General features: G+C 39.8%; 1 protein-coding gene across 1 annotated transcript; it reads right to left on the bottom strand.

Moving 5' to 3' along the window:
• Positions 1 to 1,678: 1,678 nt before the first annotated feature.
• LOC110889559 (bifunctional TH2 protein, mitochondrial) lies at positions 1,679 to 18,960 on the bottom strand. The gene is made up of 6 exons (XM_022137113.2): positions 18,538 to 18,960; positions 18,346 to 18,454; positions 16,381 to 16,671; positions 15,146 to 15,572; positions 13,039 to 13,305; positions 1,679 to 2,472 (listed from the first exon to the last, which is right to left on the bottom strand). The coding sequence occupies exons 1-6, from the start codon at positions 18,810 to 18,812 to the stop codon at positions 2,066 to 2,068; spliced, it is 1,776 nt and encodes a 591-aa protein (XP_021992805.1). The 5' UTR covers positions 18,813 to 18,960; the 3' UTR covers positions 1,679 to 2,065.
• Between the last annotated feature and the right edge of the window lie 5,736 nt (positions 18,961 to 24,696).

Raw genomic sequence — 24,696 nt, 5'->3', positions numbered from 1 at the left:
ATTATGATAAAATAACTAAGTCTTACGAAAATTAGTTAGTATAATTACTATAAATCAACTAATCGCAGACCAAATATTTGAAGATCGGTATGCTATGGGCTGTGCTTGAACCCTTGGGTTTACTTGCTAGTGGTGGACTTTATCAGGGACGACCTTAGTGTCAATGAAGAAGTGTACATGCCTAGTCGTGTCTACGACGAACGCGCTACTGGTCGAGAGCTGACGTCGCTCTCCTGATGAGTCAAAGGTAGGACGAAACCAGTGACCCCAAATGGATTGGCTTATCCCCGGAAAGATGGGGACGCCGCACGAGGATCGAAAACTAACCTGTGACATTTGGTATCAGAGCAGGTCGATTCTTGGATACGTTAGAACGTGATTCTTAATCAAAATGAGCTTAACATTTAGAGTATGGTTACACAATGATGGTGGGAGAAAACCAATATGGGTTCACTTCGGTGAAGTTCTTTACTCTACAAGTATGGGATCGTGAGAGCCGCTCTAGTATAGTATCAATGAAGCACTCCGTGTTGTGTTAAAAAAACTACGGTACATGCAACGTCGTAGAAAGATTAAGTGAAAGCTGAAACATTCTTAGGTTCCCCGTATTCCTGAAACTACCGGCAAACATTGGCGCCAACATAAGTAATCCGATGCACTACTTTGAACCGGCACGAAAGAAGATCATTGTCGTTGTGCTATCGGGTGTCCTGCCCTCACAAAGTGAATCATGCTCAACATAAGGAAATCATGCATTATCAAGTATGCGAGCTGGTATGGGACATCGAGCATGCATGAGGATGTGCATGAAACGGTGGTGGGAGAATCTCACGGGCCAAATATTTGAAGATCGGTATGCTATGGGTTGCGTTTGAACGCTTAGGGTTACTGGCTAGTTTTGGACTATCAAGGACGACCTCGGTTTGAGTGAAGAAGTGTACGTACCTTGTCATGTCTACAATGGACGCATCACTCGTGTCACTCTCCTGATGAGTCCAAAACAGGACGGAATCAGTGACCCACACAGAGTGGGATGGATTAGCTTATCTTCGTGGAGACAGGGACGCCACACAGGGATCGAAAACTAACCTCGTGACACAAAGACGCAAGCCCTCATAAGTTAAACGAGCTCAAGCTTGAGCTCCGCTCTTTTGCACCCAACAAACCATCTTTTCCAATAACCTTACTGTTTATAATCCAAACTGAATAGTTCTAAAAATCTAAAAAATCAAGACATCTGTTGTAGACGTAGCTTTAGCTCAAAACTGAACCTGACTCATGTCATCCCTACCTGGAACTACTTAGTGTTGACCAAAACATCCAGATTTATTAGTTATAGAGTAAATTACGATTTTAGCCCCTATGGTTACATCACTTTTACCCTTTTAGCCCAAATTTTGTTTTTAACATCTGAGCCCCCAACGTCTTTTTTTGCTAACCCTTTTGGCACCCAACGTCTTTTTTTTTTTTTTTCTAACCCTTTTGGCCCATAACATTTAATGGATGGGGTTAGTGTTAGGGGCCAAAAGGGTTAGAAAAAAAGACGTTGGGGGCTCAGATGTTAAAAAAATCTTTTTTGGGCTAAAAGGGTAAAAGTAATATAACCACAGGGGCCAAAATCTTAATTTACTCTTAGTTATAAATATACTATACCAAAATAAGAAAATGATAGGAACACTAATGTTAATGAGAACTTTTCCAGCATTACCATATCAATAGGTGGTTTCATCACATATTTACCAACCAAAAAATTGAATCAAAATCTGAATATTATCAAGTGGAAACAAACTCAAAACTTTGAATTATGACAATAGATCCTCCCAGCCATTCATCTCCACAACACAAACTCTCTGCCTGCAACAACCAAGTCAAAAGTCCTCAACAAAAAGTCGGCAACATCGCGAAAACATTCATACCCACTTGATGCTACTTGTATGTAAGCAGAAAATCCTGTTGCGAGACGAAAATACGCAAGATTTATGATAATGTATGGCCCACAATAAAATCAGCCATCAGAAGTTGTATCTTCATTCTATGCTACAACTACACATAAGACGCTTTCATTTCAAGAACCGACGATGAAAGAATGTACTTCAGCCCAACTAGAAACTGTATATAGCACCCCCGATAGCCCCTTCCAACTAAAAACGCCTCCTTCGACGTACTCTCTTTGTTTCTTCACTAAAGCGGGTAACAGTGGAACAAACGAAACACCATAATGGCTTGCAATTCTTCTAAGGCTTGAACTTGAGCCAATAACTATGCCTATATCAGCTTCGAGAAGGCAAAGCAAGTCACCAACCGAGTCCCCAATGTAAATTGTCAGATTGGCTTTGTCGCTGTTTTTCAGAATGTCGGTAAAAGCTTGAAGCTTGTCAATGGGTGACTCGACCTTTTTGATGATTTCGCCAGTGGATAGAGAGTTTTCGTACTTGAACTCGTTCGCATGTACTTGCATTGTCGGTAAGCCCCCTGTTCATTTAATAAAACAAATGTGTTGCAAGATGAGTTATATCATAAGAGTTGAATGGGTCGGTTAGGTTAAGTAATGGGTGAATCGGGCAACCCCGGGTTTGAGTTGGCCCATCTACACTTTTGCGTCCAGCTTTTTTTGAATTTAAAAAATTAAGAAAATGCTGACCATGTACCTCACGGCTAGGGGTGCTAAACAGCCCGTGTTCACGGGTTCAACCCGACCCAAACCTGAAATTTTTTGATGAACCCGAAAATCGTGTCATACATTTGAACCTGAACACGACCCGAATATTCGTGGGTTGACCCGAACTCGACTTGTTCAACCAGAAATTTTTTATTTTTTTAAAGCAGATTAATATATTAAAATTGAAATTTTACTAAAAAAACACAAATGTATATAATACAATTATTTTTTAATTATAAAAGCTGATGCCAACTTCTATTTTTTAAGTTATAATTATGGCATAAAATGCACACCGAAAATAACTTATGACATAAAACATATTGTAAAAAAATAAAGAGTAAATTGTCAAAATCGTCCCTCAGGTTTGGGTGTGTTTGCCAGTTTCATCCAAAACAACTTTTTTGTACAATATTGCCCCTCACTTTTGTGATTTTTTGTCATTTTCATCCAAACGTCCAACTTTTTTGCCAAAAGCGTCCCTGAGATTTCGGATTTTTTGGCATTTTCATCCAAATATTTGACAGAAAATATAAAGCAAATTAGACATTTGGATGAAAATGGCAAAAATCACAAAGGTGACGGGCAATATTGTACAAAAAAGTTGTTTTGGATGAAATTGGCAAACACGCACAAACCTCAGGGACGATTTTGGCAATTTACTTAAAAATAAAATATAATATGAATGGGTTAAACGACTATTATGGTGATCACCTAGACTTTTTAAACGATTATTCTTTTTGTGACAACTCGTATTTCGAACCTGTTTTGTGTAACATTACGTGATTGTGTGAACATTAGTGAATAACATGATATATGTGTTTTATGTGAAATCGTGATATATGTTATATGTTACATAACCCGAATACACGACCCATTTGCCTACACAACTCATTCGGTCCATGATTGATGGACTCGAGACCGTTAGGGCGGCCCGATGAGGGGACGGCCCACTCTCTTAAACCGTGTAAACACTCACTAGTGGAGGAAGTTCTCTCATTTGTTACAATTATCTCACAAACACACACAAACCCTAAAGAACTCTCTCTCCCTCTCGGCTACTTGGAACCCGGCGACACACCCACACCCTACAACCGAGGATCATTCTTGTCTCTTCTTTAATTCGGTTAGTGATTGTTATGTTTATTGATGGTTTGAATATTGTTGAGGAATTGGTTGTTATATGAAAGTTCTTGTGAGTATTGTTGCATGATAATATGTTTGATTATGATGTTAACTGTTAATGTTCATGAATCGGCCATGTTTGTATCTAATCGGATATGATGTTTGTTAACCGGTTGTGATGTTATGATTTGGGAACATGATTTAGGTTGCTTGATAGTTTATGAAATCGATTGTCACATGATCCGATCCACTGTTCTTGATGATGATAATATGAACATACATGATTCTGTTTAGAAACTGCTGTTTGATCCATTTTGATGATAAACAAAACTGTTAATTGATCATGATTGAATTTCCAAATTTGTGCATAATCAGTTACGGAAATTATGAGCTGTAAATCAGGAAATCAGTTACACATCCGGTTACGACAGGAGGTTGCGAGTCGGGATCTCCCATTGCGACTCGAAACCACACACGGTTGCGAGTCGAAACCAACACACACACCGACACGAACAGCATGAACCGAAACCACGGTTGCGAGTCCTGTTGCGACTCGTAACCGGACCATGACAAGCCGAGACCCCAGTTGCGAGTCCCGTTGCGACTCGTAACCGCCTTTGGTTGCGACTCGAGATCGCTGGTTGCGACTCGGGACCTTTCCTTGTTGCGACTCGAGACCATGTAATCGTACATGCTGTTGTTGGGCCTGCACAAATACGAGCCCAACAGATTGGGCTGAACACTTGGACACTGTCTGTTTACGTGATGCTTGTTTACGTGATTGGTTACGTGGAATACCATGTTGAATACTTGCACAGCCTGTTATTATACGTGTGGAACTTACGTGCAATACTTGAATGCGAATCTGATTGGTATGATAACTTTGGTAGGACGTGGTTGATTGCTTATTAACTTAATTGAACTGTGTGAATCATACCGAGCAACCCCAGGTGAGTTCATTGCATTTTCTCAAGCATGCGTCCCGGTGGTTTGGGACATCTGATAAACATTTGGAAGGAAAACTTGGGGTAAACAACTGAAACATAGAAACAATCATTTACCGGATTGCCTGTAAGGCAATGGGGTAATTAGTTGATAGCGCTATTAGGTTTGGCACCCTCACACCGGGCCGTAAGGACGGGCGTGAACTAATTACTGGGACAACTTGTAACGCGGATATAAGACCTCCTACAGTTGGTCAAGGTTGTTTGATACCTTGACTTTACCAATGCCTGTGGGGCATTGGAGTTAGGCATTCCCATCATTGACGCTGCATACGGTACAACAAACGAATTAACAACGATATCAGAAACATACAACGAGTTGACTTAACTAATACCCGGTAACTTCACACGTACGCAATACCTTGAACTCACCAGCGTAGTCTGACACACTTGTTGCATGCTTGTAGGTCGTTAACTGTGGAGCGTGGACTTGCTATCTGGGAGTGCTGGAGTTGTCATGGATCGAAGCTATGAGATTGCTAGTATTGACACTTTGGTTTTGAATTATTATGAAACGATTACAAAACAATTTATTATATGCTTCCGCTACTCGACATTATTGGTTTGATAACATGTTTTATTAAGTATTTTCTATTGGTTCAATGTGATTGGTGGCTCAGACTCTGATGTGTAACACGCCTCGCGGGGGTTTCCGCAGGTGGTATTTTGGGGGTGTTACAGTTTGGTATCAGAGCCACTGGTTATAGTGAACTAGGTTTTAAAACGTTTTGTAAAACCAGACTATAACCGAACAACTTCGACAATCGATCATGACACTCAGCACCAGATTGCAAGGTTCGCTTCTCTCTCACTTTATACATTACTTGCTTAGCAGTCACACACCCACAACGTATATGAACTGATACATTAAACACCATAGTGACTTGATAGTGTGACACTACTCTTCGACTCATGTGAACCATAGAACTATGATATCAGCTGTTGTGTTATTTGAACGGGGGAAACTTCGAGCGCAAGCTAAGAGGCTCTGAGATGAACATGCAAATCGCCTTATTATTATGGGTGCACACTTAATAATAACGCGAGGTGCATGCAAGTCCCAGTGAGGCTTATCGAGCGTGAGAAGGGTTCTGCCTTACTATGTGCAAACTTGGTAGTATATAGATATCTGTATGACACCTGACTTCCATCTCGTTTCGATTTCTAAACCGGTTTATTCCCAACTATAGAAACATGAGTGGACGAGGACACGGACGTGGCAACATCAACATGACTCAGGCTGAGTTGACTGACCTAATCAATACCCGCGTGGCTGAGGCTCTAGCAGCCTATCAAGCTGGTACGGAATGTACCAAGTACTCCTTATTCTTATACCACATACACGTCTTTTCATTCCTATAATGTGTTTCCTCCCGTTATTTAGGTCAACAAGCGCAACCCCAACCTAACCAGCCTGTGTGTACCTTCAAAATGTTTATGGACTGCAAGCCACAGACCTTCACCGGGACTGAAGGGGCTGTGGGACTCCTAAGATGGTTCGAAAAAGCAGAATCCGTGTTTGCTATCTGTAACTGTCCCGCCGGGGACAGGGTGAAATATGCTGCGGGTACCTTGGCTGATGGTGCCCTAACATGGTGGAACGCCCAAGTGCAGTTGTTGGGCATTGAGGCAGCGAATGCCACAACTTGGGAAGATTTTAAAGAACTGATCAGGGAGGAGTACTGTCCTCGGGATGAAATCGAGAAACTGGAAAACGAGTATTACAACTTGAAGATGGTTGGGTCGGAAGTTGAAGCGTATGTGAAGCGACAATACGAACTGGCCGACATGTGCCCAAACTTGTCCCGGCCTATGCCTAGGAGAATTGAGTTATTCATTAGAGGGTTACCTCCGCGTGTGAAGAGCTTGGTCACTGCAGCCCATCTCAATGATTTGACACAGATCGTTCGTCTGACTCACAAGATTGTGGATCAAGAGGTGGAGAGCGGATCGTTACCTCCGCGCATTTCAGCCACTGCTGCTGCTACACCCACTGCCACTGCGTCTGCTAATGATAACAAGCGGAAGTGGAGTGATTATGACAAGGCATCCAGTGCTGGCCAAAATCAGAAAAGGCCAGACAACAGCAACCGCAACATCAGCCAGTCGTCGTCTGTCAATCAAGGCCAGGGAAGTGGTCAAAGTCAGGGCTCGTATGCAGGAAAGAAACCACAGTGTAATAAGTGTGGCTACCATCATTTCGGGCCATGTAGTCGCACGTGTCGCAGGTGTGGTAAAGTGGGCCATGAGGCCAAGGATTGCAGGGCTTCACAGCCCAGGCACCAGCAGCAACAGAACCAGCAGAATCAGAGACAACAGGGACAACCACCCCAGCAGAACCAGGGTTTCAGGAAGGGGTGCTTTCAATGCGGGGATGAGGGCCACTTTAAACGGGATTGTCCTCAGTTAAACCAGAACGCCAACGACAACAACAACCGCCCGAATAACAACAATGCTGGAAACAACAACAATAACGGCAACAACGGGGGTAATGGTGCTCGGGGCAGAGTGTTTCAGCTTGGAGCAGGGGATGCCAGGAATGACGGCAACGTTGTAACTGGTACGTTTCCTGTTAACGATCGTATTGCTTCTGTATTATTTGATTCGGGTGCCGATTGGAGTTACGTGTCCCTAGAGTTTAGTCAACGATTAGGGATAACCCCAACACCCTTAGAGGTTAAACAAGTAGTAGAACTAGCAGATGGTAAGACGATAGAAGCCTCGAACGTCCTTTTTGGGTGCAAACTAGATCTCGTGGGTCAGGTGTTTGATATTGACCTCCTTCCCGTTACGCTCGGTAGTTTTGACATAGTGGTAGGCATGGATTGGTTGTCTAAGCACCAGGCAGAAATTCTATGTAAGGAGAAGATTTTGCGTATTCCTCTCCCTGATGGAGAGTCACTGTTAGTTCAAGGACATCGTAGTGGGACGATGGTTGGGATTATCACGGCCATGCGTGCACAACAGTATCTACAAAAGGGGTATCCTGCACTGTTAGCGCTAGTTACCAACGCTCAGTCTGAAGAGAGTAAGATTGAGGATCTCCCAGTAGTGCGAGAATTCGCTGATGTATTTCCAGAGGAGCTACCAGGGTTACCTCCTCACCGTCAAGTAGAATTTCAAATTGACCTTGCACCGGGAGCAGCTCCAATTGCTCGAGCTCCTTACCGGTTAGCACCAGGAGAGTTACAGGAACTGTCTAATCAACTGCAGGAGTTGTTGGACAGGGGCTTTATTCGACCCAGTTCTTCGCCTTGGGGAGCCCCAGTTTTGTTCGTAAAGAAGAAAGACGGGTCATTCCGTATGTGTATCGACTATCGAGAGCTCAACAAGGTGACCATTAAGAACCGCTATCCGTTACCACGTATCGACGACTTGTTCGACCAGTTGCAAGGGTCGAGTTTCTATTCAAAGATCGACTTAAGGTCGGGTTATCACCAGGTAAGGGTTAGGGAAGAGGATGTTCCCAAGACAGCCTTTCGAACGCGCTACGGGCACTATGAGTTTTTGGTCATGCCGTTTGGATTGACCAATGCACCAGCAGTTTTCATGGATCTTATGAACCGCGTGTGCAAGCCATATCTCGACGAGTTTGTTATAGTGTTTATCGACGACATCTTGGTCTACTCCAAGAACAAGGAAGATCACGAGCGTCACCTACGTCTCATCTTGGAACTCTTGAGGAGGGAACAACTGTATGCAAAGTTTTCTAAGTGCGACTTTTGGATTCGGGAAGTGCATTTCCTTGGGCACGTTGTTAACGAGAAAGGGATACATGTGGACCCTGCGAAGGTGGATGCAGTTAAGAATTGGGCGGCACCAAAGACTCCGTCTGAGGTACGTCAATTTCTTGGTCTCGCCGGATACTATCGAAGGTTTATTAAAGACTTCTCGAAAATCGCGCAACCTCTCACCTCACTGACACAGAAGCACACGGCGTACTCGTGGGGAACGAAGCAGGAAGAGGCCTTCCAGATGTTAAAACAGAAACTTTGCAGTGCACCGATCTTGTCTTTGCCAGAGGGCACCGAAGATTTTGTGGTTTATTGTGACGCGTCAATTCAGGGTCTCGGTTGCGTGTTGATGCAACGCGAGAAGGTGATCGCTTATGCTTCTCGACAACTGAAGGTGCACGAGAAGAACTACACGACACACGACTTGGAGCTAGGAGCGGTGGTGTTTGCGTTGAAGATTTGGAGACACTATCTGTACGGTACCAAATGCACCATCTACACCGACCATAGGAGTCTCCAGCACATCTTCGACCAGAAAGAGTTGAATATGCGACAACGACGATGGGTGGAGTTATTGAACGATTATGAATGTGCCATCAAGTATCACCCGGGCAAGGCGAACGTTGTAGCCGACGCCCTCAGCAGGAAGGATAACGCACCTAGGCGTGTGCGAGCATTGCAACTCACGATTCAGTCCAATCTCCCTTCCCAGATACGAGACGCTCAGTTAGAAGCGTTGAAACCAGAGAATGTTCGAGCTGAAGCTTTACGTGGCTCGAGACAACGACTAGAACAAAAGGGAGACGGCGCTTACTACGTAACTGGACGCATTTGGGTCCCGCTCTTTGGCAACTTACGGGAACTTGTAATGGAAGAGGCACATAAGTCACGTTACTCCGTACATCCTGGATCAGATAAGATGTACCACGACCTGAAAACTACTTACTGGTGGCCCAGCATGAAGGCTCATATAGCAACCTACGTCAGCAAATGTTTGACTTGTGCTAAAGTCAAAGCAGAACATCAAAAGCCCTCAGGTCTACTGCAGCAACCAGAGATACCCACATGGAAGTGGGAACAGATCGCTATGGATTTCGTGACAGGACTACCAAGAACTCAGGCTGGGAATGACACTATTTGGGTGATTGTTGATCGCCTCACGAAATCAGCACACTTCCTAGCAATCAAGGAAACGGACAAGTTTTCTCAGCTGGCAGCAGTGTATCTCAAGGAAGTGGTTGCTAGGCATGGAGTGCCAACTTCTATCATTTCAGACCGTGATCCGCGTTTCACTTCAGAGTTATGGCAGTCTATGCATAAATCGTTTGGTTCCCAACTCGACATGAGTACCGCTTATCACCCGCAGACGGATGGTCAAAGCGAGCGCACCATCCAAACACTTGAAGACATGCTTCGAGCATGCGTACTCGACTTTGGAAAAGGATGGGAGAAACACCTACCGTTGATAGAATTCTCCTACAACAACAGCTACCATTCAAGTATTAAGGCAGCTCCGTTCGAAGCACTGTACGGACGGAAATGTCGTTCACCTCTCTGTTGGCATGAGGTGGGAGATAGTCAGATCACAGGACCTGAGTTTGTCCTTGAAGCATCAGAAAGCATCGTGCAGATCAGAAACCGTATGGCCGCAGCTCGCGATCGTCAGAAAAGTTACGCTGACAAGCGTAGTAAGCCGTTGGAATTCGAAGTTAATGACCGAGTTATGCTAAAGGTCTCACCCTGGAAGGGTGTGGTGCGTTTTGGGAAACGCGGCAAACTAAACCCTCGTTATGTAGGACCCTTCAAAATTTTAGAACGGATTGGAAAGGTGGCCTACAGGTTGGAATTACCTGCTGAGTTGGGTAATGTCCATGATGTATTTCATGTATCACAGCTAAAGAAGTGTTTGGTTGACGAAACACTAGTAGTACCATTCCAAGAACTAAAGATAGACGACAAATTGCAGTTTGTCGAAGAACCAATTGAAATCATGGATCGGGAAGTCAAAGTTCGTAAGCACAGCCGCATACCGATTGTCAGAGTTCGTTGGAACTCGAGACGGGGTCCAGAGTTCACGTGGGAACGCGAGGACCAGATGAAACTTAAGTATCCACATTTGTTTCCCACAGATCAGGCAGAACCTAGTGAACCTAGAGTTGAGGCAACTAGCGAATTTCGGGACGAAATTCCCATTCAAGTTGGGGAGGATGTGACACCCCAGGAAAACCAGCAAACGATGTAACCTACCTAGCTTTAACCTGTATAGCTTACGTTAGTGAGTGCGTACCAAATTTCGGGACGAAATTTCCTTTTAGTTGGGGATACTGTGACAACTCGTATTTCGAACCTGTTTTGTGTAACATTACGTGATTGTGTGAACATTAGTGAATAACATGATATATGTGTTTTATGTGAAATCGTGATATATGTTATATGTTACATAACCCGAATACACGACCCATTTGCCTACACAACTCATTCGGTCCATGATTGATGGACTCGAGACCGTTAGGGCGGCCCGATGAGGGGACGGCCCACTCTCTTAAACCGTGTAAACACTCACTAGTGGAGGAAGTTCTCTCATTTGTTACAATTATCTCACAAACACACACAAACCCTAAAGAACTCTCTCTCCCTCTCGGCTACTTGGAACCCGGCGACACACCCACACCCTACAACCGAGGATCATTCTTGTCTCTTCTTTAATTCGGTTAGTGATTGTTATGTTTATTGATGGTTTGAATATTGTTGAGGAATTGGTTGTTATATGAAAGTTCTTGTGAGTATTGTTGCATGATAATATGTTTGATTATGATGTTAACTGTTAATGTTCATGAATCGGCCATGTTTGTATCTAATCGGATATGATGTTTGTTAACCGGTTGTGATGTTATGATTTGGGAACATGATTTAGGTTGCTTGATAGTTTATGAAATCGATTGTCACATGATCCGATCCACTGTTCTTGATGATGATAATATGAACATACATGATTCTGTTTAGAAACTGCTGTTTGATCCATTTTGATGATAAACAAAACTGTTAATTGATCATGATTGAATTTCCAAATTTGTGCATAATCAGTTACGGAAATTATGAGCTGTAAATCAGGAAATCAGTTACACATCCGGTTACGACAGGAGGTTGCGAGTCGGGATCTCCCATTGCGACTCGAAACCACACACGGTTGCGAGTCGAAACCAACACACACACCGACACGAACAGCATGAACCGAAACCACGGTTGCGAGTCCTGTTGCGACTCGTAACCGGACCATGACAAGCCGAGACCCCAGTTGCGAGTCCCGTTGCGACTCGTAACCGCCTTTGGTTGCGACTCGAGATCGCTGGTTGCGACTCGGGACCTTTCCTTGTTGCGACTCGAGACCATGTAATCGTACATGCTGTTGTTGGGCCTGCACAAATACGAGCCCAACAGATTGGGCTGAACACTTGGACACTGTCTGTTTACGTGATGCTTGTTTACGTGATTGGTTACGTGGAATACCATGTTGAATACTTGCACAGCCTGTTATTATACGTGTGGAACTTACGTGCAATACTTGAATGCGAATCTGATTGGTATGATAACTTTGGTAGGACGTGGTTGATTGCTTATTAACTTAATTGAACTGTGTGAATCATACCGAGCAACCCCAGGTGAGTTCATTGCATTTTCTCAAGCATGCGTCCCGGTGGTTTGGGACATCTGATAAACATTTGGAAGGAAAACTTGGGGTAAACAACTGAAACATAGAAACAATCATTTACCGGATTGCCTGTAAGGCAATGGGGTAATTAGTTGATAGCGCTATTAGGTTTGGCACCCTCACACCGGGCCGTAAGGACGGGCGTGAACTAATTACTGGGACAACTTGTAACGCGGATATAAGACCTCCTACAGTTGGTCAAGGTTGTTTGATACCTTGACTTTACCAATGCCTGTGGGGCATTGGAGTTAGGCATTCCCATCATTGACGCTGCATACGGTACAACAAACGAATTAACAACGATATCAGAAACATACAACGAGTTGACTTAACTAATACCCGGTAACTTCACACGTACGCAATACCTTGAACTCACCAGCGTAGTCTGACACACTTGTTGCATGCTTGTAGGTCGTTAACTGTGGAGCGTGGACTTGCTATCTGGGAGTGCTGGAGTTGTCATGGATCGAAGCTATGAGATTGCTAGTATTGACACTTTGGTTTTGAATTATTATGAAACGATTACAAAACAATTTATTATATGCTTCCGCTACTCGACATTATTGGTTTGATAACATGTTTTATTAAGTATTTTCTATTGGTTCAATGTGATTGGTGGCTCAGACTCTGATGTGTAACACGCCTCGCGGGGGTTTCCGCAGGTGGTATTTTGGGGGTGTTACACTTTTTCTGTACATTTTTGCAAGAACGATGGTCTATTTACAACGTCAATATCTAAAATTAAATGTCAAATAACAAGTAAGAACACAAATGATAAGATCATTTAGAAGTGAAGATGATCGATCATACCTGACGAGAAAGTTGACCGAATAAGATCAGCACACCAGCAATACGACAAGACATGGACATTAACGTTTAAACTTTGGTTGTTGGTGATGGTATGAAAGAAATGCATGCAGCCATCATGGAGAATAAGACGTTCACCGGCACGCTTAATATCTTCAAGATTCAAACCCTTGAGTACATTTGATTCAATCACTCTCATGTTTGCCCTTTTCTCAAATCCCGATAGTTGTTCAAGTGCTGTCTTCAGTCCCTCATAATTGAAAACCTCAACTACAAAGCCATTAAATAAATATGCTTAATTCGGTGCAGCCACTTCTGCTTATGATTATTTGTTTGTTATGAGATTATATATTCGGATCTAAACAAACAGTTCGATACTAGCTGCAACTAGGGACGATAAGCTATACAGTTAATGCGGTCCAAAATCAAATATTGGTCAAGGGGCCGATATTTGGGCTATATAGGTTATCGCGGTGGGATATCGGTAATTTTAATAACATGCAGAATATACACACACACGTACATAATATCATGCAGAATACATGCATTATGAAACGTAAAACATATATAATATTAATAGAAATATCAAAACACAAAAGTGGCAATATTTTAATATCATGTAGAATTTATATGTGCGTATATATATAGAAAAAGTATATCGTACAATATGCCTTAACGTACATTGCGTACGGGAGGCAAAATCGCACGTTATGTTTTGAAAAATGAAAATCGCATGTGCAGTGAGTTTGTGAAATCGCATGTATAAAAGTAAGAATATAAAATCGCATGTATATTTATTAAAGGGAAATCGTATTTACACATGAAACTACAAATTCGCATGTTGATAATACATTGCGTACACAATGTACGTTAAGCCATTTTGTATGTTAACCAACCTCTCTCTCTATATATATAGGGTAGGGATCCTAAGAGAAGTCCACCCTATTGGAGAAACTTGAGAAGCATTCTGGACCACATATTTCCCTAAGCTTTTCGTAATATACACATATGTATAGTTTAAAATTGACTATATTGTATATGTATATTGTCAAATCTTGAATTATACACATATGTATATAGTCAATTTTAAACTATATATATGTGTATATTACAAAAAGCTTAGGGAAAATGTGTGGTCCAGAATGCTTCTTAAGTTTCTCAATTAGCTTAGTGCTTCTCACACGATCCTAACCCTATATATATATAGGGTTGGGGTATCGTACAATAACCGCTTAACGTGCAAAGCGTACAAAGTCCACATTTCAAAATTACGCATGTTATATACATAATTACGCACGTTACAAAATTCAAATCTCGCATGCCATCAAACATGAAAAATTACGCATGGTTAAAACCAAGGGCGGATTCAGTGAACAAGCAAGGGTAGCCCGTGCTAGTGTGCTACCCCTCAACTCCGTCTCCGTAATGTAAATTTTTTTTTTTGGTTTTATATAAAGATTCTCTTGATCCAAAAAATAACCGGATACCCCTGAATTTTTTTGCTAGATCCGTCACTGGACTTAAAACTCAAATTACGCATAGGTTGGTTAACCCTAATTATGCATGTTATATACATAATTACCCACGTTATTTTGGTCAGTTCGTACCGTCCATGTTAAAACCCATTTGTATTTAAAACTTTCACACACACACACACATATATGAAATGTAAAACATATATAATATTAATATCAAAACTCACAAGTGCCAATATTGAAACCTTCCTCCGAGTCCACATCAACCAAGGTATACAAAATAACGGTCAAATATCGGTCATCAATGGTCAATATCAGTCATATCTCGGTCAACATCGCTGATAATATCGGAAGCGATATTCTGTACCGATATTTGACATTGATATTTTGTATAGGGCCGATAACTAATATTCCACCGGTATCTCGCCGATATCAACTACATAGAACCAAAGTCAACACATTCATATGTAAATGGGTCTAATTTGCTACCTATATCCATATAATCTATAGCTTCCACAATCTAATAATGACTAAACTAATAACACGAATGATGTAACAAATACTAACTTCAAATAAATTCATCCAAGCACCCCCCCAAAAGATGGCAAACAAACAATTACAATATAAGATCATACCTTTCTCATTGGCCAACATACTTTCGGTGCACTGTTCATACTCTTCCGTGTACTCTCGAGAGAGTACCTCCCACGTGTTTCTCAAGTCAGCGGAGGTCATCCTAGCAAGTTGACTTTCACTTTCACTTTCAGGCAGAGTTTGATCCGATTTCGGTGCGGTAACGATTGCAATCTCAGCCAAAATGGCAGAAGAATCCACCACTGTGCATGTCAAGTCGAAATCAGAAAAAAGCATGAGACCATGTTCAGTAGGAATATGGTGTTTTGATAATGGAAGAACGGTCTGCTGGTCAACGGGCTGGGCTGAAAAGAATTCCATCTCCAGTTTCAATGCTTGGTGATACAGTTTTTGCATAGTATCAAGCTCTTCACCCGTCAAAGATACACTTAACTTGTCCAGCAAGTCTTCAGTCTCCAGCATTGTTGCCTAATTTTATTAGGAAATGAACAAAAAAAAGGAAAAAAAATAAGACGTCAGGTAATGGGTCAAATGGTTCAAAGTTACTTGAGTAAATCTACAGCTACCCCAAATGTTACTATGAACTTTGACCCATTTACACATGCATTAATCTATTAAGGCTATGTTTGTATATAATGAGTCAAACGCATAGTTGTTAATAGCGAATAGCGGACGGTAGCGTCAAGCTACCTGTACGCTACGTAGTGATAGCGATGAAATAGCTGGCGCTATTTATATGTTTAGCGATACACTAGAGGAAAATTTAAGAAATATTTTATATGTATGTTTTATCAATAACGCTGTTTTTATATGTATATTTTATTGCTATTTTGATTAAAACAAAAAATAAAAAACACATATAATCCCACTATTTTCATGCTATGGAGGCGCCAAATCAGATTGCGACCTATTGCCACATCACCACGCTAAACACTACAGCAGGCGCTATGCTCGCTATTAACAACAATGGTCAAACGGGTTTTAAAAGGTAGCTAAAAGAAAACGGTTAAACAAGTAGAAAGTTGTCCAAAGTGTATTTTTGATGCCTAAACCTCCTAAAGCATTTTACTAAAAAAACAAGATTATTATTGAAATAATACAACCGTTCAGACCCATTACACCACCCACCTGCTCCGCCCATGTGTCACCTTTAATTACATGACATGTTTTTTTATACATATAGTGCCTTTGCTATATCAATCTTGGTGGTAGCTGCTGATCGGGCTAATACTTTGACCCTAAAAGTCAAACCGAAACCGAAAAGGTAAATACAAACCTGATAAGCTTCAGAGGAGTACTTGTCGATCCATTTCTTGTACGGGTGTTCATCACCATTAACATCCACAAGCGATTTAAGCTCCTTACCAAGAAAAACATAAAGCCTCATAGACGGAGCCATTGCACCAAGCGTATACGCTGCAACCTTTGTTTTTTCAAAAGGAGTGGCCAGTTCTCCGGGACTTTTCATTCCTTCAACTTTCCCTGAGGCGGTCGCTAACAAGAAATTTGTGTACTTTAAGGTTGCGGGGTTTGGTGTTGTTTCTTTTGACAAGTCAAGATTCCACTCCTAAATGACATGTTACTTCAACATAAGATCTTGATTTTAATGTGCATATAAACTTAAATGCATTATATAAAAACCTATGCAGTTAAAGCGGTCCAAAATCGAATAGCAGTCAAGGTCCGCTATATGATATATAGGTTATAGCGGTAATTTTTATACCATGCATAATTTATGTATTTTTATATATATATAAATATATCTTTGAAAAATATTAATAGTAATATCAAAATTCATAGTAATATCATTCCATTATCAAAAACATGTTGCAAATCAAATACTAATAGTAACTTTGGAGTATTTAATTTAAGAATTAACACAATCAAACACCGTTACTGCTATAACCGCTATAGGCCACCGCTATTTGGACCGCTACACACCCTGAGGTCCGCTAACCGCTATAGCACCGCTATTGACTGCTTAGATAAAAACCAAATAGTAATGCAAAATTCATACTATAAAAGGGGCTATGCAGTTATAGCGGTCCAAAATCAAATAGCAGTCAAGGGCCATTATTTGAGATATAGGTTATCCTGGTGGGATACCGGTAATTTTTTTTATCATGCAGAATTTATTTGTATACATATATAAAACATAAAACATATAAAATTAATCGTAATATCTAAAGTCAAAACTCAAAAGTGCCAATGTTTGAAACATGATCTAAAATAACGGCCAACATCGGTCAATAGAGCCGATAATAGTGATTCCACTATTCTGGACCGTTATTTTGGGAGAGCCCGATAACCGATATCCCGCTATTGACTGCTTAGAAAAAGAGATATTCCTCCATACATTCTAATAATGTAATGTTTAACAGAGCATTCTAAACAGGAAATTTTGTATGTATACACCGTAGACTATAGAAAAACCTCGACTAACTTACATTTCCAATTATACCCTCAGGTAATGGTCCAAAACTCCAAATGACCACGGCCGTAAAATCGAATGAAGGGTACTAAACTGAGGACCATTTTTAGGGGAGGCAAGTTATTTGTTTATGTTCAAATATCGGTATCGTAATCATAATACAGAATTCTCATTCCATACTTCCCATGTTCCAGAGTTGCCGTTGCTTTCTTAAATATCAAACAAAGAGCCGTTTTATCAGTATATACCAAGGGTATAACTATGAAAAGAAGGTGTTTTCAAAATTTCCTTCTAGATTTTAACATATAAAGACTGGCTAAAACTTTCTCTTACAGTTTCAGCGTTATCCTACTATAGTTTATATGAGTGTCTAGTCTTAGATTCTTTCAAAAGCACCTTGAATTATATTAGCAAAGAATAGCAATTAACCATTGTACTCGCTATGCCAACGACAAACCGCACCACTTTGGTGGGAATAAACACCTGGTGCTACCAATGCAGTTAATGCGGAAAAATATCGGTTATCGGTCAAGGACCGATATTTGAGATATTGGTAATTTATAATATCATGCAAAAAATGAGTTTCTGAGTTGGAATTTGGTTGAACTCGTGCGTGCCCGCACGTCCTGCGGACACGAATGCAGCTACAATATAGCGCCGCGATTAACTGCATAGGGTGCTACTAACGGGGCTTAGTGACAAGCCCATCCCCTGGTTTTTTCATATAAAACTTGTTAAAATCTATTTATTTATTTATTTACTCAATACTTGCATAAACAACACACAATCTACACTAGAGTGAGGCCTTACTTGTACAAAAGATTCATGATTCTTAAGCTCTTGAAGAACCCTCTTCCTCAACTCAACAATCGAAACTTTAGCATCATCATCATCTGCACAATCCTCAGCTAACTCATACCTAAAACAAAACAAACACCCAAATCAAAATCAAAATCAAAATCACAATGCCCAAAATCAAGAACCCAGATCAATATCACTCACGCTTGAGCAAAACATTTATAAAAATGAACATCCTGAGCAACATAATGCCCAAACACATCCAGTTTAAGATTCCCAGAAGCCAAAGACACAACAAACGGCGTATACAGCGTCAATATCGATTCTTTACTGAATTTATCCCAGAAACGCTTAGCTGTGCCTTCTTCGTTGGGCTTTGGAGTTGTCGCCATTGATGAAACGGTTAAAAATTTGAAAGTTCGAGATGGGTTTGTGTTGGAGATTGCAGATCGAATAGTGGTGGACAAAAGAAGGCGCATCAAGAAACAAGAAAAAGGGGGGATTAGAGAGAGAGAGAGAGAATCAAATCTGGGGTGTATAGATACAAATAGATGAGTACATGTAGAAAGCAAAGGAAGAAGAGAGTGTAGCAGTAGACAAGACTCAAATGGGTAGGTGTCAATTTTGGGGGAAACTTATGTTCTTGTTTTTGTTTTTGGACTTGGGCTTTGGCTTTGGTTTGGTTCATATGGACATGGGTTATTTGAAAGAAATGTTAAACAAGTAAACATCATCACATATTTTTTTTTTATTTTAATATGTGTATTTACTTTTTTACGTTCGACTTCTTTACGATCCATATGACTTGAGAGAGTAAGAGGTCTAACAAGTAACGCCAATCATGTAGAGTATTGATATGTCTAAGAGAGCAAGAGGCCTAACAAGTAACGCCAATCATGTAGAGTATTGATATAACCAAGAGAATGACTTGAGAGAGTAAGAGGTCTAACAAGTAGCGTCAATCATGTAGAGTATTGATATGTCTGAGAGAGCAAGAGGCCTAATGTCACACTCTAACCGATGACGGAAACATCAGAGTGAGACGAAAACGAGATTACTCGAGACTTCTTAACACTAAATTGTGACAAGTATTTAATAATAAATTTCATTTCATTGCTAAAAGAATTTATTACATTGTTTGAAATCGAATACAACAAGTTGAAACAAATGATTTACAATACAATAAGTATTTAAAGTTTAAAATGCGTTTCCAGGCATCCTACTAAGTTCCGTGCATCATCATCGAAATCCTACAACATGTTTTAAAGTATAGTTCAATACAAAAGTGTTGGCGAGTATACAACTTTTGGAATACTAGTATATAAGTATAAAAGGTTGTCTCAAATCCAACATGGCAATTCATATACAAAGTTGAAGCTAGCATGCATAACTATAGGCCAAACCCGAGTGTCCATAAGAATAATATGCATCACTCATCACCGAAGTGAACGAGCCCGTAAAGTATAATGAGCATCTCTCGACACCGAAGTAATCAATACTGTAAAATATGTTAATTTAGCAATACCCCGTCGGGTGGTGTGCTACTCCAATAACGCTATAATTGTTAAGGTGGGCTAGCTAAGTTAATGACAAATAGAGTGTATGAAGGTATTCTAGCATAAACAATCTAAGCATAACAAATAGCATGTTTGGTGGATTGAGTGATTGAATATATTTGATTATGTGTATTGTGAATTTTGATAGTTGAAACATGTTACACCTAAAAAGTGCATTAAAGCGTAAAAAAGGTCAAGTATACTCACGGTTTGCGAAGAAATTTCCACTTAGTGAGTCTGATGAGTCTTGAGTTGTTGGAACACCGAAGTTACCAATTTTGGTTCTTGAACTTTTTGCCCAAAGTTGAAAATCTTGGAGATTTGAGAGAGTTTGGAAGTAATTTGGAGGTGGTGCAAGTGTTTGGAAGGTGTTAGAGTTGGTATTTATAAGAGGGTTAAATGGTTCGGGTTTAAATGAAGGTGGTTGGGGTTTAAATGGAGGTGGTTGAGAGTTAGGAGGGGTATTAAATGAGTTGGTTGGAGGTTAGAAGGTGGGTTTGGGGTATTAAATGAGTTGGTTGGAAGTTAGGACATTAAAGAAAATGGTTATGGAGATGAAAATTTTCATTTTTAGTCCTTGCACTTGTGTTGTTGGTTATTTTATGCTATAAAGGTGTATGCAGATGTATTATAAGTATGATACATGTCAGAATGTGATTCCGAGGAAATAGAATCTCGATGTATGTCTCGGTTTTAAATTAAAACGTGTATCTCGCGACTGATTACATATTATGCATGTATGATTAAACAAGGTTGATATGAAAATACGATTTCCATTATGATCAAAGTCTCGAGATTACAAGGATTGAAATGAAGTAAGAATACAAGTTTCTAAAATAAAAATGTGAATACAACTTTCTAAATATGGAAAGTACAGAAAATGAGGAGCGTTACAATCTCCCCTACTTTAGGAAATTTCGTCCCGAAATTTATTCAAGATGAAGACTTTGGAAAAGGGAATTTTGGTTAAAACGGTTGGCTAAAATCGCAATTTTGAAGTTTAAAGTCTATGTGAAGTTCATGTATAAGTGTGTTAAAAATGCATGGAAGTTTTGAGGGATGAAAAAGGGTAGGTTTGTAAAAGTAGTTCGTTTGACTAAGGTGATTTGAGGCACCCATCGTAAGTAAAACGTGCATGTGTGTGTAGGAAAGTGAGTTTGAACAAGTTGAATAACTCGATGGGAGAAGTATTTTAAAAGGTTGTAACCTAAGAAGAAAAGTTATCGTATAAAATGGAATATATTTTGATGAAAAGTGCGGCCCACACCGTAGGTTGTAAGAAAAGTTTAATCGATTTTAAGGCGTATTAGTAGAATCACATGTTTGTAAAAAAATTCTTATTTGTAGAAAAACTGGAATGGTAGGATTTATGTTTTCAAAAAGGCTTCGGTAGTAATGGGCCGACTACGTAAAGTTTGTGCGTAATAAAGTATGGTGGGTAGCCTTAAAAGTAGAGAAGTGTTTTAAGGGATGGAACGTTAGGCCGATTTATTGTAAATAAAGTTTGGATAAAATGTCTAAAGAATAATTGGGAATAATCGTGGTACGAGAGTGAATGAACAATTCGGTAGATGAATACAAGGGTAGGAATGGTATGATTATCAGATATAATGCGAATATGAAGTGTTGAGAAATGCTAATGATAGTTGTAGCTATTATGGCTAACCATTATGACGATGATGTTTCGTCATAGATAATCGGATATCACGCATTTAGTAGTGCGTTTGTGAGTTACTAAAGTTTGTTTAATCACGTTTAAATAAGGTCTGGGAAAACACAAAATTTCGCATGGAACGTTTTACGAAAGTTTGGTAATATGGTAAAAACACTTATATATAGGATGTACCAGGGGCGTATCCACCATGTTCTAACCATGTTACGTCCGTTTCGTTATTCGATGTCATGTTACGTTTCATGTCTTATGATACACAGTAGAACACCCAATGGTTTTTGTGCGCCTACCACTATAATCCCGTGTGTACCCGCGATTATGTTGGTCATTGCATGATCCGCATAGTTTGTACTAGTAGTGTATGAGTCAGGGTATGCAGTAACATTAAAAGTGAGTATGTGTGCATGTGATAGCGTATGAAAATTAAGCATGCAAGTATGATTTTGTTTAAGTATGTATGTTGACCTATCGTAGTTATATTTTGGAATGAAAGGTATATGATTTATATGTAAGATAGAATTTGGATTAATGAGAAATGGACTAGACTTGAAAGCATGAGAGTTTAGAAAAAAAAACAAGTTAATTTTTAAGCCCGGACATAGGCTACATCACTGTGCGTAGCTTATGCTGGTTACAATTTCTGCTTGATAATGACTGACCTTTTAGGAACCTTTCGCCTTGTACCTACAATGAGTAAATGCAACTTTCTCGGTTTTAATTTCTAAAAGAAGTGATTTGGGTTTCTTGAGTTTATGTGTTTGATAAGATTAATGGAAGTTTATTAACATGTTGTGCATCATTCTGAGGTTTGATATATAACTCGAATTGAAACACGAGTTCTATTACAATCTTAGTACACTAAACTTCGTATGTAAATATGACTAGCTGCTAATATATGCTATGTTATCTCGGTTTTTATTTCTATCATCTTGCTTGTACCTATTTCCCGTGGCTTCGTATGACCTTAGGAGCTTAGGTTTCAGTCAACTCTCAGAAAACGAGAGCCGGTTCAAAATGACAATAGTGATGGTTTCGACTGATCAGTAGGTGGGATCAGCAGGTTTAAAGTGACAATGACAATAGTGATGGTTCAGTAAAAATTTCGGTTAGCAAACGGTTGTCGGGATTGGTCACATACTATTTGGATGAGTATCAAAAGGTGATATATCAATATATTTGGATGCGTTTTGTTTTAGTAGGTTGACTATTTTTTTCTTTGGATTGTAATTTGTTCATTTATAGATTGCATCAGAAATCTGTATTAGTGTCTCTCATTTAGGAAAAAGATGTACAAAAGCTGCTTTGACTAAAGGGGTAGGTTGAGATTTATATATTTTGGATAAGTTAGCAACTAATTACTAATTAGTAATGTTTTTATATTATTCGTATACCATATTATTCAGTGCTCTAATTATTAACCAGACGAAGAATAAAAGGTTCAGCAGCTTCCATAAGTTCAAGTGGCACCAGCAAAAGAGAGGATAAAGTGGCTGGTGGAAAAAGAGAAAAGAAAAAAAATCATGTTGGCAGGTACTTTGTTTTACCTTTCTTTTGTATGTTTTTCTGATGTAGTATTTCTATATAGGGGTGAGCAAATGGTACCGGTACCAAATTTACCGAAACCGGGTAAAATTTCGATACGTATTTGGTACCGAAATTTGACATTTTCGGTACCGGTTTTACTCTAAAATATCGGTATCAACCGTACCGGGTATATTCAGTATCGGTACTCACTTTTAGGTACTTTCGGTACCGGTAGAGCCCATCTCTATTTTTATTTGTCTACTCAAATGGATTGAGTTGGTTAGTGTTTTCATTGTAATAGAAAACGGGCTTATTGACCATGCATAAACATCCTAGATCATTTTGTTCAATGATTATATTGTTATAGAAATAGCATAATTGTTATATACATAGTTTTTCCTCAAAACAATTCTTTTTTAAAGGGTCAACTAATTGATACCATTAGGCTAGAGATGGTCGGGTCAGGTCGGACAAGTTTAATAATAGGTCAAAATTGGCAGTTGTTACTGGTACATATTTTAAACATATTTTAAACATCAGAAACTTCAAAAGAATCCCAACTATTTACTTAGACAATATTCCTACAGGATTACCATTTGTTTTTTTTTATATTTTCATTTATATATATATGATATATTTTACAGTTTGTTGGATTTCTTATATGGAGGATGGTCATGTGAGGAGATGGAAACATCACAACATCCTTTCAAGTTGGTGGTAGTAGCGGTGGACCAAAGGTGGCAACGTTCTATTCAGTCTATGGTCAAAGAAAGACCAATGAGTGGAACCAAACATCCCCAATACAAGAAAAATGCATCATTTGACGAGTCATTGTCTTATGTGAGGATCAATGAGATATGTGATGTAATGATCATATCATTGTTGCAGTTCGGCACCATAGCTTTGAATATTTATCCATGAGCCAATAGAATTTTTGATAAATCCATTGAGTTCATCTATAAGACGTTTGATTATCATGAAGTTTGTGACTGTTTAACCAGAAAATGGTTCTACCCTGTATATTTTTATCTTTTGGCATACAGTTGGGATTTTGTTTGATTGGTCATTTGACCTGACCCGGAAAATGAGCCTAGAATTGACTAAAATGTCCTTAGAAATATATGAGAGGTTTGGACCATGCTCAAGTTATATAGAATTCATAGACACAACTAATTGTGACAATTATGCAATGCATTGCTGTGTTATATAGGTCTTTTTTAAAAGTGGTTTATGGTATTAATGTTTCAATGATCAATTACAATGAGATGGCCCCTATATATAGAATACAAATCATAGCAAACCTAGCACTATTTTAGGGGTGATATACAACGTCAACCAATCTATACAATCATCTCCTAAAATAGGATAATCATACTAATAATAATAATATGTGCTAATATTCCCCCGCAGTTTGAACGGGCGCAGAGCAAACAGTCAAACTGGATCTGAAAGCTTGAAATAGTTGTCTAGAGATCCCTTTGGTAAAGATATCGGCTAACTGTGAGGATGAGGGAACATGAAGGACTCGTATGTGACCGAGGCGAACCTTTTCCCGAACAAAGTGAATGTCTATTTCAATATGTTTCGTCCTTTGATGTTGAACCGGATTAT

The sequence above is a fragment of the Helianthus annuus genome, chromosome 6 (assembly GCF_002127325.2).
Source record: "Helianthus annuus cultivar XRQ/B chromosome 6, HanXRQr2.0-SUNRISE, whole genome shotgun sequence".
Classification (NCBI taxonomy): domain Eukaryota; kingdom Viridiplantae; phylum Streptophyta; class Magnoliopsida; order Asterales; family Asteraceae; genus Helianthus; species Helianthus annuus.
The sequence above is the reverse complement of the archived record's forward strand: the minus strand, read 5'-3'. Positions and strand labels throughout refer to the sequence as shown.

Bases quoted from the DNA above. Each gene is read 5' to 3' on its own strand.
- LOC110889559 (XM_022137113.2), bottom strand. From the start codon at position 18,812: ATGCGCCTTCTTTTGTCCACCACTATTCGATCTGCAATCTCCAACACA. The intron at 15,573-16,380 runs GTTTGTATTTAC...TAATAAAATTAG, and splicing joins ACTCCTCTGAAGCTTATCAG to GCAACAATGCTGGAGACTGA. The intron at 2,473-13,038 runs GTATGATCGATC...TTAAATGAACAG, and splicing joins TCGGTCAACTTTCTCGTCAG to GGGGCTTACCGACAATGCAA.